This window comes from Pavona decussata, unplaced genomic scaffold, assembly GCF_977016875.1.
Source record: "Pavona decussata unplaced genomic scaffold, jaPavDecu1.1 SCAFFOLD_409, whole genome shotgun sequence".
Classification (NCBI taxonomy): domain Eukaryota; kingdom Metazoa; phylum Cnidaria; class Anthozoa; order Scleractinia; family Agariciidae; genus Pavona; species Pavona decussata.
Genome location: NW_028145775.1, coordinates 121,828 through 142,500, shown reverse-complemented (window position 1 = coordinate 142,500; position 20,673 = coordinate 121,828). Strand labels below are relative to the sequence as shown.

Genomic DNA, 20,673 nt, shown 5'->3' with positions numbered 1-20,673 from the left:
CTAAAATAAACAATTGACCATCCCCAATGTCATTTTAATAAACAAGCTTAAGCTCTTCCATGTCAGAATTCATCTTTCCCGCCGTTTTGAATCTTGTTGAGAAAAAAACAACAGCCGCTGACCAAAAAAATCTACTTTCTCACTTTAGCTTTAAGTTCAAATTTCAGTTAGGTTCGACGTCTGAATCAACTGCCGAACTTCATTATTTGGGTCGACCTTAATAGGTGTAAGGATCGACTCATGTAAAGTTCGACGTATGAACCGCGCCTAAGTGATCCACCAAGTACAGTTTAAACTGTTGCTTTCATTGTCGTTGAATACCTTAGACTTCCACTTTTGCGAAATGCTAAGCGAATTTAGCAAATACTGATCTTTGGAGAGTAACTGGTCCCACTTGAAACAGCTTTTTACTCTTAAAATATGGTTGTTAGAAGTGACTTATAGCAATTATTTTTAAGCAACGTAAATTTCTTTTTTCGTCGGTGGTAACATTTATATTTTCATATTCAGTTTAACTGCAACACCAAGATTCATTTGAATAATGGCAGTTAAATATCACAAATAAATCTTAACGTTGATCTTTTATTTCATAGCCCTTCTTTCTCGTGAACTATTATAATTTGATAGGCTCCTAAATCTGTACAATTTGTTTTTGTTCAAGATACCTTACAATTCACATCACCATATCAAGGAAAGACAGTGACAGCATTAGCTGGTTCTTCTGTGAACTTTACCTGGAGCTTCCCTTCTTCTGTTACTGCAGCTGAGTGGGGCGTCAAGCAAGATGGTGTCCTGGATTTTATTTCAGGCCATGTACTAAAATCTTTTAATTCAAATGGTCAAGAAATACCAGTCACATTGCCATCAGCATACAGTGGACGTGTGAGTGGAAGTCGCAGTGGTGGCCTGGCCATCTTCACTCTAAGTAACATCAATAAAGCTGATGGAGTATTGTACGGCTGCAAAATAACAGTAGGAACTGGTGCATTTGTTCAGAGAGCTTTTGATCCTGTACGGGTAGTAGTAGAAGGTAAGTAATATCCGTCATGTTGTGTATTTTTTCAGGGTTATACCAGTTGTTGGTGTTTAAGGGCCTGGTGGGCCACCTGTCAAGATGTGATACCTTTTAAGGTAATTTTATGAAGATTTTCTAACTTCTCAATAATACACTACTCTAGATAGATTTAAGGATTAATCATAATTGTAACAAAATCCTCGAATCTCATTGGCTATCAGCAGGCCCTATTTGAGCATTAATTGGACAGTTTACGTGTCATGCCTGGCGTAATCCACCGTAACGAAAAAGATGGCGGCTGTGCATTTTACCACAATACCTTGCGAACCTAACGCATACAAAAGACAGATAGAAGGCCATATTTTTGGGAAGTTCGTCCCTGTACTAACGGCATTGTGTTTGCTAGTTTAGACGTCTTCAGAACTTTCTTGTACCTTTTTATAAGCGTGTTTGGGGTTTCTATGCGTTAAGAACCATGGGCAAATCTGCCAGTCGGCATCTTTTACGGTACAGTGGATTGGACAGTTTACGCGTCAAGCCTGGTTTTATTGTACAGTACGCGTCATTTGCGCGCACTGTAATTAAATGGACAATTTCACGGGATGACATGCGGAGTCCTGCTTTCTCTCAGAAACTCTTTCGGACAGCATATTTATGTTATTCGCCGAAAGTATTTGCTGCAAATCGATGGTTTGGAGGTCAAGAGACGTGAAACAGCCCAGAAACTACGCCCTGGCTGTTTCACTCAGTCACCGTTGGCTTGTAATACGATATAGCGCCGGTACCTACAAAGTTTGGCATTGACACAATTGATTTTCTAACCTCTCAAATAAATAAGACTCAAATAAATTAGTTTCCCTTCTATATCTCCACAAATTGCTAAGGTTAGTAAGTAATCTGAAAGCTAACAGAATGTAGTTTTATTCCTATGGGATGATTATTTGGAGGGCAAAGGCAGTAGTTAGATATATGAGCCTTTTGGCACACTTTTGAAAATTTCACTGAATTCATACCTGATTCAACAATGAACTCAAAAAACGTAAATCCTCGGTTTTTCAAAAACCTAAATTTAGGTTTTTCATAAATGACACCAAACTGATCCCCAACTCACAAACAATCATCGATTAAATCCAACCAACTCATCAATCGCTGATTTGAATGATGAAGAAAAAAACCGGTTATAACCGGTTTCGAAAAATTATGTAATCTAATTTATATGAACAACCAATTTGATCACAATGATAAAACATATTTTATTCATCCAACATTTGAAAATTACGGAGCCTCAGTTGATGGTTATATAATCAATCGAAAAAGATTAGAACCTAGAAAAGGATATTTGTCTGAGAATGGCTATTATATAATTTCTCCGGGACGTAACAATACATGCCCCGCTCATCGATTCGTCTATGAGGCCGTAAATCAGACACATATTTCTCCTGGATTGCAAATAAATCACATTGATTCCAATCGCCAGAACAATTCAATTGTAAATTTGCAATTGGTTACAGCCTCTGAAAATATGACACACATGCACAAAGCCAGAAAAGAATTTTTGAACAGCTCATACTCTGAAGAAGAATTGCAAACAGTCAATAGATTAATGGAATTTCCACCAATGGAAGACAATGATTGTGAGTTTACACGCACAGAAAACAGGTTAATCAATAAGATGTATTACAGAATGTGTCACGATATGGATGACATTAATTTTCCACTTTACAATGATTAATCATCAATGAATACAAGGGTTGTTTGACTATGTTTGATGTATTTTTTGAGTCTCATACATTTACTATAAATTTTTTTATGTTTAAGGTTTAAAGACAAAACGCGTATTCTTAAAAAAGAAGAAAAAATGAAAAAAAATCAAAAATCAAAAATCGCATATGTGAATTTTTCAGCTGGTGAAAATTCATCAACACAAATTCCAGCAATAAATACTGTTTTTCATGATGGAAAAACATATTATATACACCATAAATATGATAATTATGGATGTTCAACTGATGGGTATATAATTAATCGCAAGAGATTGAATCCAAGAAAGGGAAGATTACATTTTGATGGGTATTTGAAAACAAGTATTTACTTTCAAAAGGAAACAAAAAGTTATTATTCTCATCGATTTATTTGGGAATCAATAAACCAACAAATAATTCCAGATGGATATCAAATACACCATATCAATAATGATAAACAAGACAATTCAATTGATAATCTCGAGCTTGTAACACGACAACAAAATATGATATATGATGGAAAAATTAGACTTGGTAAACAAAAATCAAAAAAGCAAAATGTTCCAATTAAATGTGAAAAATTTTATTATCATCATATATATACCAACTTTGGAGCTAATAAATATGGTCAAATTTATAACAAAAAAACCAACAGATGTATAATTGGAAATTTACTTCCTACAGGATATTTGAAAACATCAATAAATCAAATTGGTTTAACACCAAAATATTTATTAGTTCATCGTTTTGTCTATGAATGTTATCATGGTAATATTCCTGATGGAATGCAAATCAACCATATAGATTCAAATAGGCAAAATAATTGCATACATAATTTGGAGGTAGTTACTCAATCAGAAAATTTACAACATGCTTATGAATCTATTAAAATAGATATTAAAATGAAAGAATCAGATGATGAGTTTACTGAAGATGAGAAACAGTTAATTAACAAAAAATATAATATTATGATGAATAAAATAAATAAGGGAGATTATCCGTATAAAAAACAACTTCAAGAACATTTACCAAACATTGAATTTTGGTAAATATTGTGTAAATATTCCCTGAGTATTCAATACATTGAGCATTCAGGGCATGTCCCACAATAAAGTAACACGAAATAGGAGCCGACCAAGTACTCCGTCCACGCAAAATCTTGGTGTGAATGTTGCCTCCAGTCTTCATTCATCTATGCCAAACCTGGAATCGCAAAATAACCGCACTTTCAAAAATAATCTATCTATAACATATATGGATAAAAATAATTTAGAAAAATTGACAAAAGATCAATTAATAACACTTTTACTTGAAAAACAAAAACCGGTTCCAATGCCGAGAACCAAGAAAGTGAAACCAATACCCTATCCACGAAAATCAGTCAAACAAATGGTAAAAGATTATGAGAATACAATCATCAAACCACCTGTTCAATTTAGAGATGGACCTCAACCTTTGCCGAGAAACAACATTATTCCTCCTCCAAAACAATTTGCTGATACACCAGTCCCGAAGCCAAGGATGAAGAAAATGGCTCCAGTTCCAACACAAAGAACCCAAATCACAGAAGTTGCAAGAGCATTCAAGGGATATACAAAATCTTATGAAGTTGGAATTAAAAATGAAACAGATCCTTTGATTCAAATGAGTTCAACCAGATTAGCGATTGCTCATTTTATGAAACAATTATTAACTCAAATGAAAGGAATTAAATTTATTGAAACTTTGACAATTTATTTTGAACAACAAAAAGGAAACCAAACTGTCTCCAGAATTGGATATTTTAATAGTAAACCGAAAACAATAACTAATGCCAATGATTTTCAAGAATCTTTGGATGTTAATGTTGAAGAAATTATGAATGATATTCACAAATGGATTAGTGAAGGTTCAGCTTGGATAATTAAATCAATCAATGGACATTACATTAATATTATCAAATATGAGCCTCTTACTGGAAGTTCTTACATTAAACTTCCAACTGAACTTCAACATCACAAACATGGATTGATAAATCTCAAGAATAAAGACAATGAATGCTTTCGATGGTGTCACGTTAGACATTTGAATCCACGAGAAAATAATCCACAAAGAATCAAAAAAACAGATAAAGCATTCATGCCACAATTGGATTACCAAGGAATTGAATTCCCTGTTTCAGTCAAACAATACAACAAAATTGAAACCCAAAACAATATTAACATCAACGTATTCGGTTATGAAAACAAACAAACTTATCCAATTTATGTTTCAAAAGAAAAGTTTGATGATGTATTGAATTTGCTGTTAATCTCAGATGATGAAAACAAACATTATGTTTATATTAAAAATTTTAATAGATTTATGTATCGAAAAACAAGAAATAAAAATAAGAAACATTTTTGTATGCATTGCCTTCAATGTTTCTCCAAGGAAGAAATATTGTTGAAACACAAGGAAGTATGTATTGAAATCAATGGTGAACAATCAATCAAAATGCCTGAAGTTGGCTCAAAAATAAAATTTACCAATTATAATAAGCAAATGCAAGCGCCATTCGTGATATACGCAGATTTTGAAGCAATCACTGAGCCAATTCATGGTTGTAATCAATCTAACCAATAATCTTTTACTGAAGCTTATCAAAAACACACTGATTGTGGTTATGGATACAAAGTTGTTTGTTGCTATGATGACCAATATTCCAAACCAATAAAATATTATCGTGGAGAAAAAGCTGTTTACAAATTTATGCAAGCAATGCTTGATGAAGTCAAATACTGCAGACAAACAATCAAAAACAAATTCAATAAACCATTAGTTATGTCTCCAGAAGATGAAGACAAATTCCAAAAAGCAACATCTTGTCATATTTGTGGTAAAAAAAATACAAGAAAACTCCTAGGTCGGGTAATTCCTCCGGAAGGGGGAAACGTGTCAGAGATCATTGTCATATTACTGGTGAATTCCGTGGCTCAGCCCATAATCAATGTAACAGGGATTTTACAATAACTAACAAAATCCCTGTAATATTTCATAATTTGAAAGGATATGATAGTCATTTTATAATGCAAGAAATTGGTAAAATTATTGAGACCAATACTTATGTGGATAGAAAAGGTGAAACCAGAGAACACAAAATCAATGTGATTCCAAATAACATGGAGAAATACATGGCCTTCATGTTGGGTTATAATTTAGTATTTATCGACAGTCTTCAGTTTATGAATCAATCATTGGCAAATCTTGTAAAGAATCTACCAGAAGATGCCTTCAAATATACCAGTGAAGTCTTCAAAGGTGAAAAACTGCAATTAATGAAACAAAAAGGAGTTTATCCGTACGATTATATGAGTAATTTTGATAAATTCAATGAAACAGAATTACCATCCAAAGATGATTTTTTCAGTCAAATGAATAATACTAATATCACAGATGAAGAATACAGTCATGCACAAAATGTTTGGAATACATTTCAATTGAAAACCCTGGGCGAATACCATGATTTATATCTCAAATCTGATGTATTATTGCTGGCTGATGTATTTGAAAATTTCAGGAAAACATGTTTGGAATACTATAGATTGGATCCTTGTCATTATTTCACATCTCCAGGATTGAGTTGGGATGCAATGTTGAAAATGACTGAAGTCAAACTTGAATTAATCACGGATATTGATATGTATCAATTTGTTGAAAAGGGCATGCGTGGAGGAATCAGTTACATAGCCAATAGATACGGCAAAGCTAACAACAAATACATGCAAAATTGGAATCCAAATGAATCCAGTAAACATATCATGTATTTGGATGCCAACAATCTATATGGATAGGCTATGTCACAACATCTTCCAACTGGGAATTTCAAATGGTTGAATAAACAGCAAATAAAAAACATTAATTGGAAAACGATTCCCAAAGATAATAAGACTGGATATTTATTGGAAGTTGATTTGGAATATCCTCATGAATTACATGACCTGCATAATGATTATCCATGTGGCGCTGAACAAATCAAAGTGACACAAGATATGCTGTCAGATTATTGTCAAAGAATTGCAAAAAAAATTGGAATCAAAAGTGGACAAGTCAATAAGTTGATTCCAACATTGGGAAACAAATCAAAATATGTATTGCATTATCGTAATCTGCAATTATATCGTGAATTGGGTTTGAAATTGAAGAAAATATATCGTGTTCTATCATTTGACCAATCACCCTGGTTGAAGACATACATTGATTTCAATACACGACAAAGAACTAATGCAAAGAATGCTTTTGAGAAAGATTTCTTCAAACTGATGAACAATAGTGTCTTTGGTAAAACCATGGAGAATATCAGAAAACGAGAAGACATCAAATTGGTTACCAATGAGAAACAATTATTGAAAATGACTTCCAAACCAACATTCATCAATAGCAAAATCTTTAATGAAAACTTGGTTGCAGTCCATAAAATAAAGGAATCGTTGACACTCAACAGACCAGCCTATGTTGGTATGTGTATCCTTGATTTGAGCAAAACATTGATGTACGATTTCCATTACAATTTCATTAAAAAGAAGTATGGTTCAAAAGCTAAGTTACTGTTTACGGATACAGACAGTTTGACATATGAAATTGAAGCCGAAGATGTGTATCAAGATTTTTGGAATAAAAAAGAAATGTTTGATAACTCGGATTATCCATCAAATCATCAATTTTATGACTCCACAAACAAGAAAGTTATTGGAAAATTCAAAGATGAAGCCGCTGGTGTACCCATTACTGAATTTGTGGGATTGAGATCCAAGATGTACTCATACATCAAAGATAACAACAATGGTGGAAAAACAGCCAAAGGAATCAAAAAGAATGTGATCAAAAATGATATTCAACATTCTGATTACAAAGATGTGTTGTTTAATGAGAAACAATTATTTCACCAAATGAAAACAATCAGAAGTAACCATCATGAACTTGGTAGTTACACCATCAACAAAACATCATTGTCATGTTTTGATGATAAACGATATTTGTATCCTGATGGAATACACTCATTGGCCTATGGTCATTATGCTATCCAATGATAGTATCAACTTGTGATCAAAACATTGCAACAAAAACTTGTGATTTTAATCTTTTTGACAATTATTTGATTTTGATATTTTTATTTCGAGATTTTTGCTCATATTTTGTGGTAAATATTTGATTTCGAGACTTCGACTCATCTTTTGTGATGAGGTATTTGGTTTGTTGTTTGTCACATATTTGATTTCGAGACTTTGAATCATTCTTTGTGTTTTCAATATTTTCGAAAACATTTTTGTGTAATTATATTATATACTATATTTATACAAAAATGAAATCCATTTTGAAAAAACCAAAAGATGTTTCCAAGCAGGTGGAATCATCTCTGTGTCAAAGCCTGCATTGCAAAGATGAATGTGAATTTTGTGGATATCATGATGAATCCAAAGTTGAAACACAACAATCAATGCCTGAATGTTGTGAATCACAAAATTTGAGAAACATGGAATGTCAAATAACGTGTGTTGCTTGTGGACAAGTTGTTGGTGAAGATTACAAAACAGAATACATCAATTTTCATGCTAATTTGTTCAAAATATACAAGAAAACAGTGTATAATAGAAAATACCATTTGTCGCATACATTAGATCAAATTATTTTGAAAAACAAAGTTGAAATCAGTTGTTCAACCAATTTCAAAATTCATAAAATATTCGTTGAAATAGACAAAATACTGCCACAAATCAATGGTAAAAGAAAGAGAATAATCAGTTTGAAATATCTTTTGCATAGAATATTGCAATTTATGAAAATTGATTCTTCCCAAATTGAGTTGACAAAATCCAAAAAAACAATGAAATTATACAATGTTTATTGGGATAAAATTATGGACATTATTGGCCCCCAAATCATGCACATTATTAATCAAACATAAGTGAATATCTGATATTTTTTATCATATTTGTCACCCCATTTATCGACAATCGGCGAATTATCCAAAATGAAATCATCATTTTGAGTAAGCTTGTTTGTCAAATCATCTCTATCAAAATGTCCATTTCTCATTATTTCTTTTATTTCATTTAATAAATGTCCGTAAGTTTGAAAAGCATATTGGCATTGATAAAGTTTGATTTCAACTTTTTTATGCTTCATATAAGCTTGAATTATGACAGACACCGATGATATTGCCAATAATGAAGCTCCACTGGTTGCAACCGATGATGCAATACCACCAGTTGCAAATACAATGGATGAAATATTACCAGCAAACTCCCATTTTTTTAATCTTTTGTATGCACTTTTGTACATCCACATCTTTTTGTGATATGACATGTAATAAGTTTTCAATTCATTAATTTCTTCTGTTGATAATCGATTTGAAATATGATTGAAATCAATTATTAATTTCTTCTTTTGCATATATTATATGGTTATCTTATTTATGATGCAATAATAGAGACCAGTTATTTGACCCAAAAACATGCATTTTTTCATCCAATTGAATGTTTTTTTCTCATTAATGGTGTACATGTATCCTTTGTCACGATGATATCTGTTGTAAAATTGGCCATAAGCATCATGTAGTATTCCATGAGACCTGATATATGGTTGCCAACCAAATAATTTATGGAGAATAGCTGTCAAACATCCATCTCCAGGCCCAATTAATCCGATTCCATCATTAATTAACTCTTTGTAAACTTCATCAGGTAAACCTGTGTTGTAATGTTTTTCATACAAATATGTGAATATTACGATACTTTTTATCATGCATTCCTGTCTGGGTAATATTGGAAGACTCAATTTACGGTGAAAATCTATCATCGATGTTCGAATGTGTTCTTGCAATTCTGACAATTCTTTCATTATACAATTTGATTACAATATTTTTATAAAATAAAGTAACGGAGTCCACGACCTAGTGGACATTATTGTCAGGTAATTGTATCCTAATATATTCAACAAAATACTTCATTGTCCAATCAGATGGATGATTGTTGAAGTAGCAATAATAGTTTTCAAATGACACATCAAAGAAGAATTCCAATTGATCAAACGATGATGACACCAAATCGGATTTAGAATGATGATATCTGTCATTTCTCCTGATATATGTATTTGTCACAATGATTTCTTGCAATGTATTGATTCCTTTAATGTCATCTTTACTCAATAATTTTATCCATGTGTAATTTGTTTTTGGTATTGTACCACTTTTTCTTCCTATTCTCATTGCAACTTGATTGTTGAGAAACGTTACAGCTTCCTGAGCTTGTTGAGCTTTAAACTGAGCCAGAGCTTGTTGTATTTGTGTTTCAACATATGGTTTGATGATGTCCTCATTGTTGTTAATTAATTGTTGGAGTGAAATTGCATGATTTGAATTAACTCCATCTTTTATCACCAAATGTCTGTTTTCTGTATCCAAATGACCATCATCATTCAGATGTATTGGTTCTCTATATTTGAATCCATCTGGTAAGTTGTCATAAGTTACTGTGTATTCTATTTTATCTCCATTTTCAACAAGAATATGGTTTCCATTTTCATCTTCAACGTATGGCATTATATTAATAGTGTTGATAAATAAATTTCAAAAGTTCCTGTGTCTTCTCTGTTTATAATTGGAGAAGTAAACCCTGGACATCTTTTAAAAATCCCCATTTGAATTATCATGGGTTTGATTGTTGTATTTGTAGTTACAAAATTTCTCCCAATTTTCATATTAAATTGTATTAAATGGGAAAATAAAGTTTTACTGTTAGCAATGGCGACAAAAGAAAATTGGTATTGATTTTTTTTATTAATTACAATATTTTTTATTTTAACCGGGCCTAATGTTCCAAAATTGAAACCATGTACATTTTCAAAAACTCCATTTTTTATGTTGCCGTTAACAACACTTGAAGTTTCAATATTTGACAACCAACTTTTATTGTCAGCATGATATCTTTCAAAAAAATCAGAGTATAATACTTTCAATTCAAAAGTTCCATTAACAGCAGTTCCTGCTCCAATGCTATCCATGATTGATATTGAACTAATACTGACAAATTTTGTTGATTTAGGCAAAGCGAATGTACTGCTTCCACTTATTATGTTTCCAATTCTGTGGTATGTGTCAGTGTTGGTTGTTTCACCTTGTTTTTTCCCATTTATCAAAATTTGTGCATTTGCAACTTGTTGATTGCTTTGGAAAACAATGGAGTATAGATTGAAAAAGTTATTTCCATCAGCAGCGATTTGAAAATTATTTGTTGGATTTGTTCTTTGGAAAACACCACTGGCAATAGTTCCAGTGTATTTCGTTTTGAATAAGTTGGTAAAATAACCCAAATTCATTGCTTCAGAATCAAATATCGGATTTATTAAACCAGAAATAATCTTATTATTCATATCCAAATTGACTTGCATCTGCATATCTCCATTTTTATATTCAAACATGACATTGTCCAAGCCATCATACACTCCTGGATAAACGCTATCTGACCAATCTTTTACCCCATAAACAACCAGATGACATTGTACTGGAGTCGCTGTAGCTGTTCCATGCATCGTCAAATAGATGTAATTTGGAGTTTGTTTGCTGTTGTTATTGAATTGAACCAATAGCTTGCTATAAGCAGTGAAATCACGCTGTACAGCTTTGTGGATGTATGCTTCAGAAGCTGTACATGATAATTGAATATTAGTCATTTCTGGTGGGTAGAATTCAAACACAATTGTGTATGTTCCAATAGCAAGAGTATAAATATTGAAACCTATCCTTGATCTGTAATCATTGCTTCCACTGTCTTTAATCAATGTGATATCATAAGCTTTTTTATTCTGATGTGGGGATTGATTGAAAGCAGCTATTCCATTCACTGTGATATTATATTCTGAACTGCTTTCATCGGTATCTGTAAGATATTTGAATTCATTTGTTTTATGGCTGCTGACAAGATGACTTTGCTCCAATTTGTCATCAAAATATTTTTTGGTAGTAGCATCATTATCATCAGTTGGTTGAGCCATATCTTTTATTTGTTTATTATTCATATCAAGATTTCCAGTCATTGCAACACTTCCATCTTTTTTCAAATATACACTCAAATCACTTCCAACAGATGGTATTTTAGCTATTTCTGTATCAACATATGCTTTAGTGGAAGCATCATTGGGATTGGAAGGATTTCCGAGAATCATTATTTTATGACATCTCATATCTAAATCACCACCAATAGCATTGGGTGTTAACCTGTTGAGAAAGTTATGATCAACGTAGTGTTTATTAACAGCATCGTTATCATCAGTTGGTTGAGCCATATCTTTGATTTTATGATTGTCCATATCGAGGTCACTATTGGAGACTTTTTGCAAATATTTAGTATCACAGAAACCTAAATTAACGACATCATATGTATTTTGTATATTGGCTCCAAGATTAGTAATTTGTTGATTACCCATATCCAGATTTCCAGTCATTTCAACAGTGCCATCTTTTTTCAAATATGTAGATAAATCAGGTGATGGTATTTTTTTAATCTCATCATCGACATATTTTTTATTCGCCGCCTGATCGTTATTATCGGGTTTTAAAACACTAATATCAAAAAATGTTTTCCGTCCAGTAATATGTTGTTCTGTTGATGTAACCATTATTTGGCTTTTAGCTCGTCCACCATGGCCATCAAAGTTTTTCAAATCTGGTATATTAAGATGAATGTTTTCATAAGACTGATGCTCAGTCAATAATCGAACATCATTGGAGCTACCAGCGCCGTCTGGCGTGTCTTGTAGATAAATACTATTGGTATGAACACTTCCACTGTTGCTGTAAATTACTGCTTTATTAGCTCGCACATCACCAGGAGCATTATCCAACAATTGTATTTGGCTCTTTGTGACAACATCATTGGGATCAGCTCCTTGTTTAACATTAACAAGTTTTTTGTTTTGTATATCATAATTTCCATTTGGGGTCAATTTAAACCCTATTCCTTGAGGCCCAGCGGCTCCTTGAAGAGGAACCGTTGTGAAAGAAGACGATGAACTATGTTCGTTGAATATTCCCATTTATATCATTTGGTTATATTGTTCCATAAAAGTTCCTGTTAATTCTTTTCATGGGCTTATCAACATATAGAAATGAAAATGGCTCTTTGGTTGCTTTGATGTATTTATCCTTTTCGACACCCAACTCACGGGATATCAGACCTCTTTCATTGCTGCTAGGAAAGTCATAGACACAGAAATGAGAGCAATTGAGTCGAATATCTTTTGGTGTTTTGTAGAACGATTGGCTCAGATAAATAACAGAGCAGTTCTTGTGTCTGCCACGAATGAAATAATCAATCAATGGCTTCTGGTTTTTTTCACAAATAAAGTCATCAAATATTACTATCTTCTGGGCATCATCATCCTTCAATTCCTCCACTGGAATTATATCATCAATGCTACAAACAAGGACATTATACCCGACACTATTTGATATATCAGTCAATGTTTGTAGCATATCCTTGTATTTTTGTTGCTCCAAATTTTTGGCATATAAATGTATTCTATCATAATACAAAAGTGGTTTCATCAGCATATGGTACAATAAATTTGTCTTTCCAGATCCTGAATTACCACATATTAACATCCGAAACGTGTCACTTGGCATGTAACCATACAATCTTTTGAAATTAGTGTTTTTATCATGTCTGTCATAATTTGGGATTTCCATGTATATCAATACATTATATAAGTTAAAAAAGTTAATATAAGTTAATAATATAATGGATCTACAAAGATTAAAACAATTATCTGAAACCAAGATTAAGGCTGGAACAATAACCAAACAAGTTAGAGATACATTGAAGGAGTACAAGCATGATAAACAAGATTTACAACAAGGTTTATCAGAAACTTTCAAACCAATTATTAAAGCTCAAGAGGAAACAAAACAAACAATTGATGAAAAACAAGACAAACTGATTGAACAATTGGAGAAAAACCAAAAAGCGTTGACTTCAGGTTTGGAAGACATTGCTATGTTAACTTATCAACCTGAAACAAAACCACAACCACAATCACCAGAAGCAAAGCTACCAATTGGCTATAAACCATTAATGATGTCACCTGATGTTGAATCAAATTTGGATGCTGGTTTTGATGTTGATGAGATAAAAAAATTGATGCAATACGATCTTGCACCTCCGAGTTCTGTTCTCCAAGCTTCTATGCAAGGAGATATTGACATCAAGGATTACGATGCTAATATTGGCAAAATGTTGAAAAAACTTGGAATAAAGAAGGGTCCTTTATCCAAGGGTCAAGGAAAGACCAAGAATAAAGACAAAATTGATAAAATAGATGAAGATATAAAATTATTGCAAAAATACAGAGGACGCATTAAAATAATCCCAGAAGGAATGAAAACCATCAAAAAAGGTTCTGGTTATACTCAACCAAAGAGAAATGCATACAAAATATCATCTTCTGGGAAATATGGTGGACTGATGATTGATATTCCAAAATTAATGGGACAACTCAGACTTGTGGCAACAAAAGATAAACGCAAAGTAATGGACAAAAAGGTTGATTTCGATACAATCGATTTATTGACCAAGAGATTTAATTCAAAGAAGAAATACAGCGATATTGCCAAAATGGTATTCGATGAATTGAACCAACTCAGTGAGATTCCAATCCATAAATCCAGCAAAAAATTCAAGAAATTGGGCTCTGGTGTTGTTTATTTCAATGATGCTAATGATTTGATTGACAGAATGGAATTGCTTGGTGGATCCATTTTGGCTGGCAATAATGGAGTCAAAGAGGAATTTTCACAAATAGCCCATAAATTGAATCAACTTGGCTTAATAAACAACAAACAACTCATTGATTTATTTCAACAATATATAATTCGCTAGGTCGCGCAATCAGTTATATAATTAATTATATAACTGAACTATATATATGCAAGAAAGGGCGATACATATTTCATCTGTTAACGGACAAAAAATAGGTCGAAGTCGGCCTGAAGACTTTATTATCAAATTTGATCCACCATTGAAGCTTGACACAACAATGAGACATGAGCTAGCTGTTGATCGAGTTTCAATGACATACTCGTGGCATAATGTCAATGCAGGATACAACAATAATACAATAAAATACAGCCCAGATAATGGTACAAAATGGAAGACAATCACATTTGTTGATGGAATGTATTCATATGATGATCTTGATGATTATATCACTCAATCAATAATTCAAAATGGAGATAAACCATCTTCCAGCAAGGGCATCAATCCATATTTTGTGCTTTCATCATATAGAGTTGTCATTGAGCTAGACAACCAATGGAAGCTTGATATTAGAAACTCTGATTTTGGAGCACTTATTGGATTTGAACCAAAGTTAATTAACCAAACTGAACATGAGACAAAATTGCCAAATATTACCAATGATATTGACGTTTTGGACATTAATTGTGATATAATAACTGATAGCCTCAGTGATGGACGATTCACAAATACACTGATAATGATACCCACTGACAATTTAACAAGGAGTTATCCCTTTACTTTTGAGCCAAAAAGAGCATTATTCAGCCCAGTTTCCAAATCAATTATTTCAGAAATGGGGATAACAGTGACTGACGCTTTGGGTCGGCCAATTGACTTGAATGGCATTGACTGGTTCATGAGCTTGATTCTCAGGTCTAGTTTAATATAATATATCAATATATGGTCCGACAAAGTGAATTTAAGCCACGTTTTGACCCAGAATTGGGTCGTTATGCAATGAAACATATCCATGGTGAAGGAATTATGGATGTTTTCAGATCAGTTGGATCAAAACTTTTCGGGAAAACAGCAAAAGAATTAGCTAAGAAAGGAGCCAAAACTGCAGCTGAAAAAGCAGTCACCAAAACTGGTGAGTTTGCTGGTAATAAAGCAGGTGATAAAATAATTCAATTATTGAGCAAAAAACAACCTTCCAAAACAAAATCAGTGACAATGAGCCAACCAAAAATGGAGCAGCCACTGACTGATTTTCAAATAGCTGAGAGAGTAAATCAGATGATATCCGGTGGAAAACTCAAAAGAAGGAGAAAATGAAAATAATGTAACATATCTGTATAAATGAAATCATTCAGAAATCCAAAATACATTGAGAGATACGAAGATGTATTCTTCCAATTGGAGACACCATTGAATACTGGTAATCCAGGGAATAATAGGTCACAAAAGAAAGATGGTTATCGTTTCGTAGTCGATAACACAGGAGAAGTTACCCCTTTTGATTGGTATAATGCAAGAATATCAGTTGGTTTTAAAGTCCAAACAATGCAGAATGCAAATCTTGCAGATGAAGACCATAATGGTATTGTAAATGGTTCACACAGTCTTATACATGATTTCGATGTAAGATTGAATGGTAAAATGGTATATGATTGTAATGATGCAAATCATTGTGTAAATATTAAGAATCTATTGGAATATAGTCTAGGATATGCTCAATCGACAGCAACAAATGAGTTTTTCTATCTGGATACAAACCGAAGTGCTGAAGAGAGACCTGCACAAGCTTTGTACAACAAAGGATTTGCTACAAGAAAAGCACTTTTGGGTCTATCAGTGGTTGTCAATACAGAAATACCATTGAATCGATACTCATTCTTTGAAGCATTGATGGATGAGTTATTACCATCAACAAGATTGGAATTAAATTTGCAGATTGAATCTGATACTATTCTAATATGGCAAGCTGGGGCTGATTGTCGTGTAATTATTACCAGAATGGAGCTTATTGTGCCACGAATCACTTTCAATTCAGAGGGGCAATCACTGTATATGAGTCAGTTTTTGAAGCCACATAAATGGGTTTATTTGCGAGAAAATGTGGAAAGAAGCAACTCATCAACACAAAGAAGTGGTAATTTTCAGATAACAAGTGGTATTTCAAAGCCAAGACATGTGTTTGTTTTCATTATCAATGATGCAAATCTTGCTGCACAAACAGTAAATCCATTTTTGTACAATACATTTAGTGTATCAACAGATCCCAGAACATTGTTGAATTGTCATTTATCTGTGGCTAATGGTAATGAATATCCTGATGTACATTACACTCCAGAAGCTGATTTGACTCGAGTTTACAGAGATGTCCTCAAATATGTGCATGCAAACAATGAGTACAGTCAAGGAACTTTATTGAATGTCAACAATTTCAAAACACTATTCCCATTCTTGTATTTCGATTTAACAAAACAAAAAATGGATATCAAAGATGGTACCACAAAGCTGACATTCCACTATGAATTATCTGGCACAACTGCAACTGCATATTCAGTTTATGCATTGACATTATATTAGCAAGATGCTGAGTTGATTCAAAAAGATGGTAAAATATTGTTTCGATAAATGGAATAAATTTTTAATGTAACGTTAGTTATATAAAAGATATGACAACTTATCATTCACACGGAGTAAACTTATCAATTGGGCAAAAAGATAAACTAGCAAAAGCATTAAAAAACAATTCAGCAATAACAATAAGATTATTATATTCTGAATTAACTGGACCGGATCAGCTGATGTTAACCAAAACACAAATAAATAGGTTGAAAAAGGCAATGCAAAACAAAACTGGAGCAGATATTAAAATAAGCAAAACACAGATACGAAAAGCTGTACAACAAGGAGGCAGTCTTTGGTCATCATTATTCAAAATTGGCACAAAATTACTACCAATGGCAGCAAAAGCAGTTGGACCATTAGCTACTGGAGCACTTTCTGGGCTTGCAAATGTGGGAGTCAATAAAATATTTGGTAGAGAACAAGTTGGTGGTTTCCTCATTCCTCAAAATAAAATTGATCAATTAATAAAATACAAAGATTGGCTCACTGAAGCACAAAAGAAGCAAATTGTCAATGCAATACATACTGGTGGACAGATTGTAATTAAACCAACTAAGGCACAATCAGGAGGTTTTTTGGGTACTTTACTGGCTTCAATTGGCATTCCAATGGTTTTGAATGCATTAATGGGTAAAGGCTTGCAGGTGGATAGAAGTAGATCCAGAAGATCGGTCCCAGTTTTTGTTCCAAACACAACCAAAAAAGATGGTGGTTTGGTCCTACCAGTTAATTATCGACCGCCTCCATTTTTCTGTACATGGGATCAATATGGCAAAGGGAAAAAAAAAACCAAAAAAGGAAAAGGTCTGTTATTAGGCAAAAACAGTCCATTCAAGGGGATTCCATTAATCGGAGACATTCTGGGAAATTCATAAATAAACCACTCAGTAACTTTGAACTCATTGATTGGGTCAAAAAACTCAAAATAAAACACTTCAGAGGCATTTACAGCAGAGATAATCTACCACAAAAGATGAAAAAAGATGAAGTTGGTATCATTAACCTGGATTCACAGATTGGACCAGGTACACATTGGGTTGCGTATCGAAACGGAGACAAATATGTAGAATATTTTGATAGTTTTGGGTTAATTATGCCAAAAGAAATTATGCAATTTATGTTAACAAGTGGCAAACGATTAATGTATTCAGGTGATGAAATCCAGGAAAGAGATTCAGTATTATGTGGCTATTGGTGTTTGTATTATTTATTTGAGAGACAAAAGGGTACAAGTATATTGAAAACAATCCACAATGCACATTTTGACATGAACAATCAAAGTGTCAATCATAATTTTATAATCCAATATTTTAAAAAATTATCTAATTAATTTGTATAATGGTTGATATAAGATATTGTGAAGAGTGTGATGAATACACAGAATTTTCAGGAAAATTATGTTTATGGTGTACATTGGTAACAGATTCTGAGTCAGAGGATTATGAGTCTGACTCTGATGATAATTAATCTAATATAGTGATATAAAATGGTCAAATCATATTGTGTTAAACAAAAGAAAGAAACTGAATGTATTGAGCCTGCAGGTTACAAGCAAGCCAAAAATGGTCGGCTCATGTTCTTCTGTACATGTGCTGAATGTGGAATAACTAAAACCAAATTTGTTAAAAAACAGGGAAACTAAATAGCCCCTCCGAAGGGGGGGGGGGGGGGGGGCATAATGGATACTTTAGCATCAACTGGTGCTGATATGTTAATTCACCATGCATTACCATGGATGGGAAAGAAAGCAGTTGAAATGGGTCGATATTATGGGTCTGAAGCACTTAGAAACCCTAAATTGCAGAAGAAAGCTATTGATTATGCTATCTCTAAAGCAACACCTTTTGTTCAAAAGACTGGATCAGAGATGTTTGATAAATTATCATCCAAAGTAAGACCAAAAAGAAGGTACAAAACTGACCGAAAAGAACTTGATGGTGGTAATTTAGATACAATTTTAGAACAATTTGGCACACCAGGTAAGGTTGCATCGAAGTCGATGGATGTTGTTGGAACATTAATTCCATCAACAAAGGAAGTCTTTGATAGATACAAATCTGGAGACATTGCCAAAAGTGCATTTAGCACAGATACTGGCATATTATCGAGTCAATTTTGGTCTGGCAAGGCTGGGAAAAATACATTAGAAAAATACAAAAATTATCCCTGTGAAAGCATGGTAAAAATTGGAAGCAAATTTCACAACACACCGAAATGCTCAAGTTATGATGCAATTGGTTGGCACACACCAAATTGGGATGAGTATGAAAAGGGAATCAAAGGACGACCCAAAAGCGGTGGTTCAATTGATATACACAAAATGATTGGTAAGCTCCCAAAACCCAAAGCTGGGTGGGTATTACCTGGTCATAAATACACTGGCCCATACAATGATTTGGAAAATCAAGTCAAATATAACCCCAAAACAGGGCAAATATTGGAAATATATGATAAACCAACAGGCAAAACAGATGCAATAGCCATGCAACATGATGTTGATTATTCAGTCTGCAAAGATGACAAAAAAATGTAAATTAAAAGCTGACAAAAAGATGGTAAAGTCATTGGATGCTGTTCCATATTCCGAACGACAATGAGGACATTGGTTGGCAAAAAATGCAATAAATACAAAATCAAAATTGGGACTTGGGGCTCCAAAAAACGTCAAAAGCCGTCGGGTAAAGAGGAAAACTGGCAAGAAGAATTAGCTAATGAGCTGCATAAACCCATAAGACGTAACTTTACTCGGCGGCGTGTTATTGTAAATAATATTGATGAAATATGGGCTGCTGACCTTGTTGAAATGCAACAATTCAGTAAATGGAATAAAGGTAATAGGTATCTTCTCACGACTATAGATGTTTTCAGTAAATACGGTTGGATTGTTCCATTAAAAGATAAAAAAGGTGAGACTATAACTAAAGCATTTCAAAGCATATTCAAAGAGGGTCGAAAACCAAAGTATCTGTGGACTGATAAAGGCTCAGAGTTCTACAACAAACATTTCAAAGACTTGCTCAATAAACATAACATTACACTGTATTCGACTGAAAATGAAGAGAAGTCATCAGTTGTTGAGCGATGGAATCGAACGATTAAAAATAAAATGTGGAAACGATTCACTGCTCAAGGCAATACAATGTATCTGGATATTTTGCCTAAAATATTGAAGCAGTATAATAACACTAAACACAGTTCAATAAAAATGACACCGACAGAAGCATCCAAGAAAAAGAATGAAGGGACTGTTTACTTCAATCTATTTGGCAATTTGAAGCAATTATCATCTTTGCCAAAATTCCAAGTTGGTGAAAAGGTTAGAATATCAAAGTATAAAAGAAAGCTGTTTGATCGGGGTTATATAGAAAACTGGTCAGAAGAGGTCTTCATTATCGATAAAATACAATACACGAATCCAATCACTTATAAACTGAAAGATCTCAATAATGAAGAGATTAAAGGGAGTTTTTATGAACCAGAATTATTAAAAGCCAAACAGGAGAAATTCAGAATCGATAAAGTTATCAGG

At 33.1% G+C, this 20,673-nt stretch overlaps 1 protein-coding gene across 1 annotated transcript in view; it reads left to right on the top strand.

Moving 5' to 3' along the window:
* LOC146451024 (fibroblast growth factor receptor 3-like) overlaps positions 1-20,673 on the top strand; it is a 43,500-nt gene that overhangs the window by 8,040 nt on the left and 14,787 nt on the right. Inside the window, exon 2 of the mRNA XM_085099675.1 lies at positions 662-1,030. Coding sequence (XP_084955801.1) covers positions 662-1,030 — 369 coding nt within the window. The remainder of the gene's footprint in view (positions 1-661; positions 1,031-20,673) is intronic.